A 17,224-nucleotide genomic window follows, 5' to 3' on the forward strand; every position below is an offset into this window, starting at 1 on the left:
ACCCATTTGACAGAGTTCAGATGTTTAGAGAATTTATCAAGTTGGATAAAGTCTCTAGGAGAATGGCAGGTGAAGTTGCTGGACCAGGCCCTGGATCAATAGAGATAGTAGTCCGCCGGGATCATATCGTTGAAGATGGCTTTAAACAGTTGAACTTCCTTGGATCAAGGTTAAAGTCTTGGATAAATGTTTCATTTGTTAGTGAATGTGGGCTTCCTGAGGCCGGCCTGGACTATGGTGGCTTATCGAAAGAGTTCTTGACTGATATATCAAGGACAGCCTTTGACCCTGGGTAAGTTTGAATATGTTTTTCTATGGATACATCCTTAAAAAGAAGTCCAATATCTTTGCCTTTTTCCAACAATAGAGCCATGATTGTTTTTATTCATTGACACAGGTATGGACTGTTCTCTCAGACATCAACTTCAGAGAGATGTTTAATTCCCAATACAGCTGCAAGATTGGTAGAAAATGGAATGCAGATGATTGAGTTCCTTGGACGAGTTGTTGGAAAAGCACTTTATGAAGGAATATTGCTGGATTATTCATTCTCACTTGTGTTTGTGCAAAAGCTTTTGGGTCGCTATAGCTTTCTTGATGAACTGTCAACACTAGATCCTGAACTCTATAGGAATCTTATGTATGTAAAGGTAAATCTTATCATTATACTGCAGTTATCTCTTATGTTTAAAAATTTTCTTTCTCCTTGTCTCCTACTGTTGTCCACAACTATTAGTATCATGGGTTGAATATAAGGTAAAAAAGGGCTTAACAGCTGTTTCATTAAGCTGCTGAAGTAGAGCTGAGACAGTGATGCTTTGTGGCTCTAATTTGGAATATGTTAATTAGACACGGTTAGGGCGGAATGTGTGATTGGGCCATGTACCATAGTTCGACATATGATATGAATCTTCTAAGGGTAAAAAAAGGAGTGAAACCTTTCTATAACACTTAGTGTGGATATTGGGTAACTAAATTTCAGCAATCAGTTCTTTCATTGTATAATGGATACACTTGAGATCCTGACACTCTAGGGGGAACTACCATGGCTCCTCTTCTTGAGAACCATACATCCCTTATCGGGGCATGGACAACCATCTCTCAATCACAAGTTAACGTTCAGCCTCAATGGGAAAATGGAGCACCTAACAGCACATCTTTACAGACCAAGAACTACAAGATCACGCCTTTCATTTGAGGGTGATGGAGGGCTCGTATATTGAAGCCTGTTTTTTTATTTTATTTTATTTTATAGTTTTTTTTTTCTTAATTTTAATAAATGCTTTTCTTGAAGGTTTGGAGAAAGCAACAATCTATAGTATTTCTCTACTCTTCCCAAAAGGAAGAACATAAAACTCCTTTTCCTTTCCACAGGAACTAGGACAATGGAACGAGCCATAAGAAGAATGCTTCATATAAATAACTCACATCTTGGTCTTCAACCCCCTCAGTCACTATGACACCCCCATTTAGTGCACTATTCCTGTAAATGTAATAGGATCACCTTTGGTAGAGTTAATTACATCGAAGTGCTTGTGTGGTCAATCCACCTTGCCCCATCTGTATAGTTTATTTATACACTTATATTACCTCTTCTTACTGTTGTATTTATGTTAATGCACTTTCCAATGATATGTAAGCAAGGTATTACATTTCCTTTATACAGAAGACATTACAGACATTTATAGTCAATCATATATCATTTTTGGATTTATAGGTATGTGACACCTGATGTAGAACTTTAGGATTTATAGGAAATTTTCATGCATGTTAAGGAACAAGGCTTCAAAGAGAAGAAAGGGAGGCCCATGGAACTAGAGTATTGTTCTAGTGCCCATGGAACATATAGTTACACAAGGATTAGACTAGGGCGTCACGTGCCCTGTCATAATTGGCATCTTTGTTATTTTTATAAATGGTAAGGTGTTATGGTCTTGAATCCTATTAGGTTTGTTTTCCATTTGTTTTTGTGTTAAATAATTTTTATTTCGAATTTTTAGGTGTAGGGTTTTTCTTACTGCTGCAAATCACACTTCAGTCTCTCGCTCTGTCTCCTGCTCCTGCATTCTAGCTGTTTATACTTTCAAACATTTTGAAACAGATGCTTTGTTGCTACCACACCCAATTCTATTACCACTTCTCTTCATGCTTTGTGCATCTGGTTGTTAGATAATAGTGGATTAAATAGTGTGGGCCTATGGCAAGGTATCAATAAAAAAGAGGATATGTAATGGCTGTGTGATGGCTATAATGGGCAAGGTATTCTGTAATGGTAATGGCCAACATAGCAATTGTCTGTGTGACCGTTATGACACAGGTGATAACGGCTATTACGGCCCTGTAATGGCCACTTTTTTCCTTATTATATATATATATATATATATATGAAAAAAAAATGTATAAGGATATTGGAAAAATTCAGAATACATGAGGATATGAAATATAAATCTTTTAATGTTTTGAACATGTATTTGATGACATAACGAGCCATTGTTTTAGTGAGAATGCTATCTCGGGCTGCCTAATACTATAACTTGAGCTTGACTCTAAAGCAGTTAAACTCCCATATTTAAGCTTCTAAATATCTAATATCAGTATATAATTAAGATTATGAGTTTATGTATGATAAGAGTAATGATCAGTTAATGACACAATTATAGGTCATTACCTTATCACCATTTAGACTCCAAACACATGTTAAGCATGATTTGGTGGATTAGGGTCCATTACATATAAGAACAATAAAAAGAAGGAAAAATGGAAAAAAAAAGGTGATAGTTACTACTTTCGACATTTCCCAACATGGTCCATGCAGCTTTAGTTCATCAAATCCCACTCAATTTTGTATTTTGATCCTTGAAATAATCCTACATCTTGGGAGTACGTTAAAGATGATGCGAAGGAGAAATAAAGAGAGCAGTGGCAGAGTTGGGAAGTGATAAAGTGCCAGGGTCAAATGGTTTTCCTTTGGCTTTCTTTTAGAAAATTTGGGAGTACATTAAAGATGATGTGATACGTTTTATGGATGAATTCTATGAGAAGGGCGTAATAACACCACAACTAGGAGCGACGTTCATAGCTATGATTCCCAAAAAGGATGGAGCGGAATGCTTGAAAGATTTCCATCTCATTAGTTTGATAGAAGGCCCATACAAAGTATTAGTAAAAGTTTTGGCTTCCAGATTTTGAAAAGTTTTGGGCGATGTTATATCGAACTCTCAAGGGGCTTTTGTGAATGAAAGGCAGATTGTAGATTGCTCTCTAAGGGCTAACGAATGTGTAGACTCTTGCTATAGAAATGGCGAAAAAGGTATAGTTTGCAAGCTCGATATAGAGAAGGCATACGATCATGTTGATTGGGAGTTTTTAGATTACATGCTGAGATGGTTGAGGTTTGGTCCTAAATGGTTCTTTTGGATACAGAAATGTGTGAGATTAACAAAATTTTCAGTTATGGTGAACGGTTTGCCGAAAGGTTTCTTTGCGGCTTCTTGAGGGCTTCGTCAGGGCAATCCTTTGTCTCCATTTCTTTTTGTTATGGTAATGGAAGCTCTTAGTAAAATGATCGATATAGCTGTACAACTTGGTTTGGTTAAAGGTTTTGGGGCGAATACTGTAGGAGATTCGGCCCTGTGGAAGCTCCTTAATCTGGATTAAAACAAACAAAGAAAATGAAAATTTAAGCAAACACAGAGAACACACGATTTTTTTGTGGAAAACCCTTGCTGGAAAAAACTACAGCGTAAAGCGACAATCAATCTACTCTTCAGAGAAGATTACAAGGATGCCCTAGCTCTCTCTCTTAGAGGCTCTTAAAAAACACAAAAACAACAAAAAATCGTAACTCACTCTTAACCTGAACATAACTAACCCTAAAAGTCACCCTTTCATGAGGGAAATGTAAAAACTACCCCTCTAAGGGTTCACTAACACTTGGGCCTTGTTAGCATGTGAAACATGGGTCATATGGGCTCAGAAAAGTGAATAGATCCAATAGTGATTTTGGTGTTACAATTTTAATAATCTCCACCTTGATAGCAAAATCACTTCCTTGCCTTGCTAATCTTCTTCTAAGTATCACCATCATTGCTTTGTTCACACTTCGTCTCTATTCCTTTCTTGCCAAGCCCAGAGAAGTCGAGCAAAACTTAAACTTCTCTGCTGGAACAACCTTCGCAAGCATGTCCGCTGGATTCTCACTGGTGTGAATCTTCTCAAGAGTAACATCTCCTTCCAGCATCCGCCGGATAAAGTGATGACGAACATCAATGTGCTTAGTCTGAGAGTGATATATCGAGTTCTTTGCCAAATTAATCATGCTCTCACTGTCACAATGTACAAGCATGGCTTCCTGTTGCAGCTCCAACTCATTCATCATCCCTTTCACCAAACAACTTCCTTGAATGCTTTCGTCATTGCCATATATTCAACTTCGGTAGTGGTAAGTGTAACCACAAACTGAAGCTTAGACATCCAACTGATAGCTCTGCCCGCTAGCATAAACGAGTAACCGGAAGTATACATTCTCTTGTCCACATTCTTTGCATAATCTGAGTCAACATATCCTATGAGTCTCTCCTCTGAATCTCCAAAACATAAGACGTAGTCCGTCGTACCTCTTATATATCGAAGTAACCATTTCATTGCTTCCAAATATTACTTCCTGCAGTTTGACATGTATTTGCTTACAACATTAAGTGCATGTCAAATATCAAGTCTCGTACAAACCATGACATACATAAGACTGCCAATTGCGCTCGAATAGGGCACATGAGGTATACCACTTTTCTTCATCTGACATAGGACAATTCTAAAGAAAGCCGAAAGTGAGCGGCATGGGGAGTGCTAACGGGTTTCGCGTTTTCCAGTCCCAACTTGACTAGAACCTTCTCAAGATACTCATGAGACAACCATAGCCTGCTCCTCTTCTTGTCCCTGTGTATATCAATGCTAAGAATCCTCTTTATAGCCCCAGATCTTTCATTTCAAATGTTCTGGATAACCAAGCCTTCAGCATGTCAATTTTAGACATGTTATGGTTAGTAATAAGCATATCATCAACATATAATACTAGAATGATGAATTCCTCGCCATTCAGTGCTCTAAAATAATCACAATGATCAAATTCACTTTTAATAAAACTCTGGCTCAACATGAAAGAATCAAACTTATAGCATTGCCTAGGCGACTGTTTTAGGTCGTATAATGACGTCTTCAACCTGCAAAGAAGATCCTTCTTTCCTTGCACCTCGAAACCTTTTGATTGCTTCATGTAAATATGCTCTTCTAATTTCCCGTGTAGAAATGCAGTTTTAAAATCCAATTGTTCTAATTCCAGATTGTATTGGGTAACCAGAGCCAATACAAATCTGATAGATACCTGCTTTACGACTAGTGCGGAAATCTTATTAAAGTCGACACCTTCCTTCAGAGCATATCCATTCGCTACCAATCTGGCCTTATATCTAACCGGTTTCTTCCGGAATATCTAGTTGCATCCAATCACCTTCCTCCCAACGAGTAACTCAACTAGCTCCCATGTTTGATTTTTATACAAAGAATTCATCTCTTCATGCATAGCTACCATTCGCTTTTTTGCATCTTTGTCTTTTAAAGCTTCTTGAAAAGTGGATGGATCCCCCTCATCTGTAATGAGAGAAAATGCAACATTAGAGTTATCCTTGTATCTCAACAGTAACTTGCGATCCCTCAGTGGATTTCTCCTGACAGGTGGTGGTTCCACATCTTCTTGTACCTCAACCTGCGGCTCAGGTCCTCAAGTGTCTCACCCTTGTCTAATTCCACATCAACAACTGATTTTTTCGTTTCCTTTTGCTCATATTTCCGAAACAAGGAACCCCTCATCAAATTTGACGTCTCGGCTAATAATGATCTTCTGTGAACCACGGTCTAACAATCTGTAACCTTTCACCCCATCACTATAGCCAACAAAGGTGCACTTTTTTGCTCTTTGGTCTAGCTTTTCTCTTAACAGACGGTATATGAGAGTAAGCATCACAACAAAAAATCCTCAAACCCGCGTAATCAATTGCCTGACCACTCCATACTTCCTTAAGAATTTTGCAATCAAGAATTGTAGAGGGTGACCTATTCACCAGATAACAAGTTGTAGAAACAGCTTCAGCCCAAAGCTCTTTGCTCAACTCATAATTACTCAACATACTTCGAGCCCTTTCCAAAAGAGTCTGGCTCATACGTTCTACCACATCATTCTGCTCTGGTGTATGCCTCACTGTGTTGTGTTTGACTATTCCCTCATTCTTGCAATACTGATCAAATTCTCTTGAAGTAAATTCCCCGTTATTATCTATTCTCAGAACTTTCACTTTTCGCCCTTTCTGTTTTTTAACCATTGCTTTTCACATTTAGAAAGTGGCAAACCCATCGGATTTATGTTTCAAAATATAAACCCAAATCTTCCTAGAGAAGTCGTCTATAAATGTAACAAAGTAAGACGATCCTCCTCCAGAAACAACAGGTGACGACCCCCACATGTTAGAATGCACGTAATCAAGCTACCCTTTACTGACATGTTTCCCGGTTTTAAAATGCGGCCTCGGCTGTTTCCCATATATGCATTGCTCACATACATCCAAATCAGATATTTTAAAACTAAGATCAAGAAGTACCTTCATATATCCTGCTCACTCATGTGGCATAGGCATGCAGCAACAAACGTGCCGATGTGGAATCCGCTACAGATGTTGTAACTCCACCAGATATAGTATTTTCGATCAGCCGGTAAAGATTAGTGTTCCGCTGTGCCTTCATTACTGTAAGAGCCCCTTTTGAAACCTTCAGGACACCATTATAATTGGCGAACTTACAACCAATTGCATTTAGAGCTCCTAGAGAGATCAAATTCTTCTTCAAGTCTGGAATGTGCCTCACATTTATCAGAGTACGCTCCCCCCCCCCCATCAAACATCATGATCACTGCCCATAAGAACCAACCCACCATTATACTCGCTATATGTGGTAAACCAACTTCGATGAGGACACATATGGTACGATGCCACTGCATCCAAGATCCATTCCTGATAGAAATTCCTAGTCTCGGTCACTGACAATACATCACAACCATCTGAGCCTTCACCAGATTCAACTGAATTAACTTCCTTTAGCGAATCATCTAACTTCTCATCCTTCTGGGCTTTAGAAAATTGATAGTCATTTTTTAAATGTCCCATCATCTGACAATTCCAACACTTCAACTTTCCTTTATTTCTTGACTTCAATCTAGGTCACGGTTTTCCCTTCTCTCACTCAGATAGTCTTCCCCAAGCAGACAATGCATCCGTAGATGTACCTTCATCGCTGCTCCGCTGTCTTAATTGTTTTGACAGAAGGGTTGCGATAACGGTCTCGATGTCCAAAGTATCCCTACTATGGTAGAGAGTATCGATCAGATACTCGAACGACTTGGGTCGAGATGTCAACAAATTAGGGCTTTGTCTTCTTCCTCGATCTTTACCGCAACACTCATCAACTTGCAAACCAGTTTGTTGAACGTGCTAATATGTTCAGATAGATACGACCCTTCCGCCATTTTCAGAGTATAAAATTGGCTCTTCAGAAATAGACGATTGGTGAGGGATTTCGTCATGTAAATACTCTCCAACTTCGCCTATAAACCTGCAATAGTTATATCATTTATGACATTATAAAGGACTTCATCGGCCAAGCACAATTGAATTGTAGTAATTGCCCTTTGATCAAGTTCATCTCAATCTTCTTCCTTCATAGATTCCGGACGATACTCTTTCCCAAGGAGTGCATACTACAACCCTTGCGAACTAAGAGGGCTTTCATCGTCAATCTCCATAGTTCAAAGTTGTTTTTATCCACGAATTCTCTGACTTGAACTTCACATTCAATCCCCTTAACGCCATAACTCCAATCCAAATCAACAAACCAACCTCTCTTTGATACCGCTTGTTAGAGATCCAGCCCTGCTAAAGCACCTTAATTTGGATTGAAATAAACAAGAGAAAACGAAAACCCAAGCAAACACATAGAGACAATTTTTACGTGGAAAACCCTTGCGGGGAAAAAAAACCACGGCACAAAGCGATGATCAATCTACTATTAAGAGAAGATTACAGGGATGAAGAGAACTTACAACCAAAACCCTAGCTCTCTCTCCTAAAGGCTCTCAAAAAATAAAAAAAAAACAACAAAAAATCGTAAATCACTGTTAACCCGAACATAACTAACCCTAAAAGCCACCCCTTCATGGGGAAAATGTCAAAAATACCCCTCCAAGGGTCTGCTAACACTTGGGCCTTGTTAGCATGTGAAACATGGGTCATATGGGCTCAGAAAAGTGAATAGACCCAATAGTGATTTTGGCGTCACAATTTTAACAAATACTTCCAAGTTTTAGATTTCACACATTCAGTATGTGGATGATACTCTCATTATGTAAGGTGAAGGAGTTCTTTGTGCAAAATCTTCATTCTGTCATAGTCAATTTTGAGGTCGTTTCTGGTTTAAAGGTGAATCTCATCAAAAGTAAGCTTTTTTGGGGTTGGGACTTCCAAAGAAGAGTCCTAGGCTTTCTCCTTAATGTTTGGTTGTGGGGAAGTATCATTTCTGACAACCTACCTTGGGTTACCACTATGTATTGGGAGACCACCGAAATACATGTGGGACAAAGTACTCGAATGATGCGATGGGAAGATGTCAATGTGGACAATGAGGTACTTATCCATGGGTAGGAGAATGACTCTGATCAAAGTGTCTATGTCAAATCTTCTAGTCTATTTCATGTCAATGTTTAAATGCCCAAAGTCTATTCGTAAGATGTCGGAAAAGAGGAGGGATTTTTTTATAGAAAGGGTCGGGAGAGAAACAAAAGTTCCATCTTTTTGAAGTGGGAGGAGTTTTGTAAACCAACGATGCAAAGGGGAGCAGGGATTAGGAAGTTAGAGGAGATGAATCTAGTGTTGTTGGGGAAATGGGTATGGATGTTTGGGGAGGAAAGCGATGCCAAATGGATGGAGGTTTTATCCAATAAGTATGGGGTAGAGGAAGGGGGATGGTGGACGAAAGTATCCTCATTGGATTGAACTTCATATTTATGGAAATCAGTGGCGGCTATGAAAGATCGAGTGTGATAAGGTATAGGTTTTAGTTTGGGGGATGGGAAAAGTATAAACTTTTGGAAGGATAGGTGGGTAGGAGACGTGAAGGTGAAGCTGTGTGAGAGGTTTCCCTTATTAACGGGGTTAGCTAGGGAAGAGGGATGAAGGTCAGTAGTTGTTTCTCAGTGAGGGACAAAGTAGTCACTAGGAGTTCGTGGTGTAGAAGAAATCTAGTCGATGAAGAGTTTCAAAAACTTTTGCAGCTTCTTCAAATGCTAGAGAAGATTTCTCTGAGGCTATCAAATTTGGATTCCATAAAATGGCTAAGAGAGAAGTCAGGATTGTTCTTAGTTAGATCTCTTTATCGGTCTCTGTGTGATAGTCATGATTTCGATGGAATACTTCCAACGTTCTGGCTTTGGCGGTACGGTGCTCTTTTGAAGGTGGCGGTATTCAGATCACTTGTAGGGAGGAACATCGTCTTAACAATTGATAATTTGTGTAACAGGAATATGATTCTCCCCAATGTTTGTCTATTGTGCCACAGAGATGCGGAATTGGTAGATCACCTCTTTATTCACTCTCTTCGCAAGGGAGATGTGGAGACATTTATTTCGGCAATTTGGGGTTGATTGGGTTTTTCCGAATGCAATAGTGGAAATTTTCTTGGCATGATAGGGGAATGGGGAAATCGGGGAAAAGGGTATGGATGCTAAGCTTGTTAGCGGTTCTTTGGGCTTTATGGTGGGAGAGGAATGAGAGGTGTTTTAGAAATAAAAAGGGCAGACCTATAGATGTCATCAGGAAGGTGATTCTTAATGTAAAGTAGTGGGCGGAAGTGTTGAATACTTAGCTTTAGCTGGAAGTTTTGATAGGGTGTTTGCTTGTACATTTGTATATATTTGTATAATCTTTGGCTTCGGCCTTTGTAATGAAATATCATCATTGTTTCAAAAATCTAAAAAGAAAAATAATCCTACATCTAGTTTAAACTTAGTTTCTAAGCTTCCTTCATGTTTGACATGAATATAGAAGTGGAAAAGGAGAGAAAAGTTGAAATTTCAAATATGGCCCATTGTGGTTGTGTCACCCTGTAATAATGTATCTGCCCTATGAAAATGTTGATGCGGGCCTATATGGCCCATCTCTTCATAACAAACTGATTTACCACTGGGTTATGTAACAGGGGTGACCATTTCCTTCGTCTAATGGCCTTTACAGGCGAAAAGTAACCATTTTTTTAAATAACATGATGATGGTGGTTATGTAACGGTAGCAATATGCCTATGGGGCCATAATTTCAAAAAGGAAAAAGAAAAAAGGAGGCCCATAATGGCTATTACAGGCACACCACAGGCTGATACAGGGATTGGACCGATACGAGGCTGATACATTTTTTCCCTTATAAAAAAAGACCATTACAGGGCCATGATGGCTGTTAAGGGGTGTAATGGTCTGTATTGTAATGGCCACAATGCCGGTCGTTATGGCCACCGTTCCTGTTATTGAATTCCTTGGCCTGTGAGTATTCTAGAAGTGTCTTAAATTGGCAGAAAATATGAAAAAAATGAGTAGCAGTTTTGGTTAAGCATATTGTTCAAAGAGAAATTAGTGGGCCCTATTGATTACTGTTTCATTTTGATCTGTGCTAAATGGCAAAACAAATCTATTGTTGGTTTTCTATCCATAGTTTTCTACTAATACTTCCATGAAATGCCTGAAAAGCCTATTCTTCAAGTCATTAGTTGTTTAAAGTTTTAAAGCTGTCCCCGTCTCCAATTTGATCATATTTTCTGCCCTGGTTTCGAGGTTTCGACTACAAAGTGATTTTATTCATGCTGGTTATCTTTCCATGCAAATTAGGTCATATCAACTCCATGGAAATGTTGCGTAGGAAGGTGAAAAGCTTCAGATTGAGTAATTGTTGGCATTTGGGTGGTTTGAATTCGTTAAGGACCAAGATTAAAGATTTTTGTGCTTTCCTTCAAGATTTATATATTATCATTATTATGGATCTTTGTAAGCCCACATGCATGTACAAGGGGAGTCCATGTGCATGTTGTTACATGTTCCAAAGTATCACGTGTGCAATATCCAAGCCGTCCATTAGATAGGTCCCTCCATGCAAAAGCCCTTAACTAAACATTGAGCTATAGTTAGCAAACCAATGGATGACAAAAAAATTGGCCAACTTTTTCTACGCCTTCCTTTTGGTGGCATCATGGCATGCTTGATGAGTGGATTGGCCTGTTCTTTTAGACAATGGGAATCTACAGGTTGGGACACACCCAATAGATGGCTTGGATCTCAAACATTTGTGCTACGCACATGGTGTGGAGCTTAGTTGCAAGTTGCAACATCCTTCTAACTAGCTACTACTCCCACTTCGAATCCCCACTTTGGACTCTCGTTCCAGCTCCCACTTCCTACTTTACTTGTTTATAGTTTGAAAGAGATGCTTCCCTGCTCCTGCACCGAAATTTGTTGACACTTCATGCAACTTTAGTGTGGCATCTAGCAATGTTTGAAATATCAGTATTGCATTGCATATCGCACTCTTGGGATACATATACGTATTGATTATCGCACGGGATATATCGTTTGTATTGGGTAATTTATTGCATTTTTTGGTAAACATGGGGAAAAAATTGGGAAAATGGTTGAATTTTTTTTTTTTTGAAACTTTAAGGCCTGTTTGATTTTTCAATGCAAGTGTAAATAGCTGGGTAAATGGGTAATTATGACACTTTCCCCCGTTTGGAAATTTTTGGAAATTCCACCCCTGGAAACTGGTTCAAAAGTGCTAGTTAAAATTTTTGGACCTCACGGTGACATGTATGACATATCTGTTCCGTCCATCCGTTTTACCATAACATTTTGAGACATGAGCGGAAAAATTATGTAGATCCAATACTCAAGTAGCCCATACCAAAAGAAATAGAAGCCCTTAGAAGTTTTTAACGGTAAGTGTTTGATTCACTTTTTTCTGTGGCATGGTCCACTAGAGCTTTGGATATGCCTGGCTCATGCCATAAATTCAGCTGGCATAATGGATGAATGGTGTGGATAAGTGACATGCATCACAATGGGACCCATAGATATTTTGCAATGTTCTCGATTTTCTCGTCCAAAAAGTAGGTAGTCAAATAAAGTACGGATGAAAATATTGTAAATGCACAAGGAAATAATTATTACCCCCTTTGCAGGGTATTTACCAATGTACTCGAAAATCAAACAAGCCCTTAGGGATTGTTAAAGAAAAGACCTTAATTCACATTTTTAAATCATAACATCTTAAAAAAGAAGTGCACATAATAGATTTCCTTTGTATAGGGTCCTAAGCTATGCGCTGTCTGATTGAACTAATACAACTATATTCAAATTGAATGCATAACATTTAGAGTATATGTGATGATCATTTCATCAAACACTCCCAGATATTTCGAAATTAGTCTCAATCGACAGCTGGTTGAAGAGAAATTTTGAAAAATAATAATATTTTAATATTTTAAATTAAAAATGATATTTACTTTTTGAAAATTGACAAGGACTTGACAAATTAGTAGATCAGCCCTCATACATGCTTGATTTCATGTTTGGGGTGCAACATTGCAAGCAATTTTGGAGAAATTGGGGAAATTTCAAAATTTTCCCAAATTTTCCCAAATCGGACCACCTACACTCAAAATTTGAAATTAGAGTGTATGTGATGATTATTTCATCAAATACTCTTAAATACTTTGAAATTAGTCTCCATTGACAACTAGTTGAAGGAAAATTTCGAAAAAAAAAAACATGGAGAACATGAAGAACCAATGGATATGAAAATCAAAGCTCCAAGTCCATGATTTTTCATGCAAAACATGAAGAACCAATGGATTTGTAGCCATTTGACACTGATTTAACATAATTTCAACAACAACAAAAAAAGGATAAAATATTGAAAATGCTCACCGGATCGAACATGTGGGATATATCAGCATTAACTGTGCGTTTCGTATTGCACAAGTGGGATACAAGATATATCGTGGGATATATTGGCCGATATCGTTGATATTTAAAACATTGGCATCTAGATGGCTCTCTTATACACACGTGGGCTTAGCAAACCTTATAAATATAATAAGTGTTATTATTATTGTTTTTGTCGTTATCATCATCACCATCATTATTATACATTTGCCATGTCTTGGGCCGATAATTAATGAGAACAAAGAGATTAAGAAGGATTTTGCTTATAGAATTAGAGTAGGTGGATGATGTGGAGGTGTGCTTTTGGAGTTTTATGTGATCACTGCAAACCAATCAAACTAAAGGGGATATTTTTTTAAGACAATTATAAAGACCATCCATGCTTTATGGGACAAAGTGTTGGGCAATCGAAGAACAACATGTTCATAGAATGAGTGTAGATGAAATGATGATGTTGAGATGGATGAGTGGCAAGGCGAGGAAGGATAGAATTAAAAATGAATGCATTTGAGGGATAAGAGTAGCCTAGTAAGTAATAAGATGAGGGAAAGTAGTCTGAGATGTTTTGGCAATATGCATTGGAGCCCAATAACTGCATTGTTTAGGAGTGAGTTGGTTCAAGTTGAAGGCTATGGAAGGGCAAGGGAAGGCCAAAAAGGATATGGTGAGGTAGCAAGAAAAGATTTTGATGCCTTATGGTTTTGATGAGGACATCATGCGCACACCCGCACGCACACCACCCCCCTACATACGTATGTATGCAGAAGGAGGACTCCACCATCGATCTGGCTCGATGATGACGTCCAGGGAGGGCCTCCTAGCTAGAAGACAAGTTTTGATTCAAAAAAAGTGAGCCCGATAGTCAAGAAAAGCCCATCATGGGATCTCATAATCGTGGCCCATTCGTCGGATTGATTTCATATTTTAGGTTTTGCTTATTGTTATTATTTAGAACATCGTCAACGCTTTAGATTTCTTTGTTTGGTTTTTATTTTAGTTTACTTCATTGCCAAGTAATAGGTTGCGCACATGGTGCGAGTTTTTGGGGTATAGGGTTTTCCCTATAAATAGGCACCCCTTGTAGTTCTTTTCACTCATTCAAGTTTAATAAAAATTCCTGCTTTATTTTTCTGCTCTCTTCGTGAGTTGTGGAAGAATTCAAAAGTGGGTGCGAAGCCCTCCCTTCTTCGAAGGGCTAACTACCGTGGTGCGAAGCCACATCTATCCCCATCCGCCCTTACCCTCTTCCATTCATATCTCTCATGTTCTGTCATCATTATTGCTTTGAATTTCTCAGCTTTTGCAGCTATTCATCCCCCTACAGTTAGTTTCCAAAATCTGGACCTGTAGGAGGGCTAAAACTTCAGCGGAGTACTACGCCTCGACCTTACGTCGTATCGTTGTCAAACTTGGAGGGATTGGAGGTCTCCCCTGGCAGACCAAGGCCTAGGTGTCACTCTGGGGAGGCCGGCTTCCATCACACGTGCGGCCAGCCCACCCGCGCACGTGCGTCAGCCCCGGGCCACCATCTGCACGCAGGAGCTTTCTCCGGGTTAGGTTTTCCTCTGGTTTTTCTCTTTTCATTCTTATTTCCTAAACCCTAGCCTTAGTTTGCATTAGCCCTAATTTATTTGCTCATTTTTTTCATCCTAGGGTTCCTTGAATTGAAATTGGGGAATCCTTTAGATTAAGGACTGATTTTTATGTATGTGTGGTTGATTTCTATTTCCCTTTGACATCGTTTGGTTTATAATTTTTATTGGTCCAATTCTAGCCTGTGTCGGCCTGAACCCGCAGCATAGCTTCTCCCTTTTTAATTGAATGATTTGGATTGTCATATGGGATGTGGAATTTGTGTAACTGTTTCTGAATTGGTATGATCTAAGCCTGAATTCTTGCATCTCATACTTAAATTTCATGTCCTGCATTAGGTTTTACTAAGCACATGATCCTTGATAGAGTGGAATGGTGGAACATAATTCATGTAGTAGACTCCAATCAATTTGGATAAGGCTTAGATAATGGTGGTGATGATCGCGCTTGTCATTATTACTCATTGCATTTTCTTGATGCGAGTATGGATGGACCTTCATTTAAAAGCACACAAATGTAGTTCTTGCCACATCTTCTGCAGTCTTTGCACTAAATCTAAAACTAAGCATCATTTAGGGATGTTCATTTATGTGATCAAGTAATGATATTGAGGTGTTTTCTATTCAGAGCACCAGTTGTTTTAAGATATTTTCGAGCAACCTAGAGTATTGAAACTCACATGTTCTAATCGACCCCGAAAAAAGAAGAAGCCATATTCTAAGGAGACAGTTAAGAGCTAATATAAATTTTACTGAATTGTAGGATGGTCTACATGAGTATTCTATTATAGTTGCAAATATCCTTGAATGTGTTGCATCTTTAGAAAGTTGTGTTCAAATAACTTTTGAGTTTGCTGTACCTGACTCATAGTTTGTGTTTCCATCCGTTTCATTGAGCTTGATTTGATGATTTACATGCAGTGTAAAACACTGGCATATGTTTTTTCCATGCATATTTCTTTAGTGTTCTGCTGACTCTGCTTTACTGCTACAGCATTATGAAGGTGATGTCAGGGAACTATCTTTGGATTTTACAGTTACTGAGGAGTTACTTGGCCAACGGGTTGTCACTGAGCTTAAATCTGGTGGAAAAAATATGGCTGTTACAAATGAGAATAAGTTGCAGTATGTTCATGCAATTGCAGACTATAAGCTTAACAGACAGGTATGCAATTCACTACTGGAGTTGGTTTAAGCTATCAAACTTGTATCTTATGTTGCATGCAGATTTACATGCATTCATTGTTGACTTGCAGATATTGCCATTGGCAAATGCATTTTATAGAGGCTTGATCGATCTTATATCACCGTCTTGGTTGAGCTTATTTAATGCAAGTGAGTTCAATCAGGTATTTTAATTTTGACATGTACTTGATCTGGTTGTGTTTTTGCAAAAGATGATATGGGATTACCGACTTCAATTGTAGCTCATCAGGATGTATCGTGTTTAAGCATGTGGTATTGATCAACTGTTACTAGAGGAACCAGAACATATGCTCTCTCCCCTAACAAGTGCCTTTTATGGTCAATTGCAAGTTCTGAGTTCTCGTAGAGTGATTTGCTCTCTCCCCCTAACAAGTGCCTTTTATAGTCAATTGCAAGTTCTGAGTTCTCATAGAGTGATTTGTTTACTTGTGATATCACTCCTCCCCATGCACACACACACACACACAGACCCACCCGCATGCACGCAGAGAGTAATGTATCGTTCACCACTGTGCCATTAACCATCACCACATATCGCCTGTAACAGGCTGTTTTGGGCTGATATGGGGCTGATACACCCGTATCATTCATGGTCGATGCCGGTACGTATCGATATGTACTAGTTTCAAATGATACTTTAAACCTTGGAAACCTTGGTTTCATGAGAGATCTTCCAAAGTCACTCTTTTGACACATACTGAGAACACATGAACTTGGGAAATGGACAAGTGGAGGTTTACTAACTATTGAATCTACATGAATTATTATTTACTTGAGATGTCAGTCTTAGGTGTTGATGATTTGGCATTGAGGGATAAGGACAAGCATTTTTTTGGAGGTTTTCCTATGACCTGGTTCATGATGATCACGCACAATGAGTTTCACACAAGATGAAAATGAATGGGATTCTGACTTTTAGCACCATAACAATTGGGTGATATTTGGCAGACGTGCAAGGAGGTAGATTCCATTGATTTAAGAAAGAAGCTGCCATTTTGCGCGGAGAAAAGATATCGAGAAAAAGATCAATATAGGGATCAAGAAAGGGAAGCTTGGGATTAAGAGATTTGTGCTCATCATGGATGGGATCGTGAAACCTGGAGCACAAAGAAAGAAACATAGAGATCAGTGGTTGGAGATGGAAGGAAGGATTCGTGAGAACGACAAGGTTTTTCTTCAAGGGCCTTCTAGGATGGGGGTGGTGGCGGCATAGCGTCAACTCGATGAAAACGTTTGGAAAATGTTGATTGATGAGGATTCCAACTTGGGCCACGACAAGATCATCCTTTAGGGCCCTTTGGTTGCAGATGTGGTGGCGTATAGGGACCCCCACCACAGTCGTAAATG

At 38.9% G+C, this 17,224-nt stretch overlaps 1 protein-coding gene across 7 annotated transcripts in view; it reads left to right on the forward strand.

Annotated features, from left to right (window-relative positions):
* LOC131253195 (E3 ubiquitin-protein ligase UPL7) overlaps window positions 1-17,224 on the forward strand; it is a 104,460-nt gene that overhangs the window by 58,726 nt on the left and 28,510 nt on the right. For 6 of the 7 annotated variants that reach the window (XM_058254084.1, XM_058254099.1, XM_058254094.1 and 3 more), the window contains 4 exons: window positions 14-292; window positions 398-650; window positions 15,666-15,836; window positions 15,928-16,020. In XM_058254084.1, coding sequence (XP_058110067.1) covers window positions 14-292; window positions 398-650; window positions 15,666-15,836; window positions 15,928-16,020 — 796 coding nt within the window. The remainder of the gene's footprint in view (window positions 1-13; window positions 293-397; window positions 651-15,665; window positions 15,837-15,927; window positions 16,021-17,224) is intronic. The other variant, XR_009175020.1, reaches the window with a different exon arrangement.

Source organism: Magnolia sinica, chromosome 1 (assembly GCF_029962835.1).
Source record: "Magnolia sinica isolate HGM2019 chromosome 1, MsV1, whole genome shotgun sequence".
Lineage (NCBI taxonomy): Eukaryota > Viridiplantae > Streptophyta > Magnoliopsida > Magnoliales > Magnoliaceae > Magnolia > Magnolia sinica.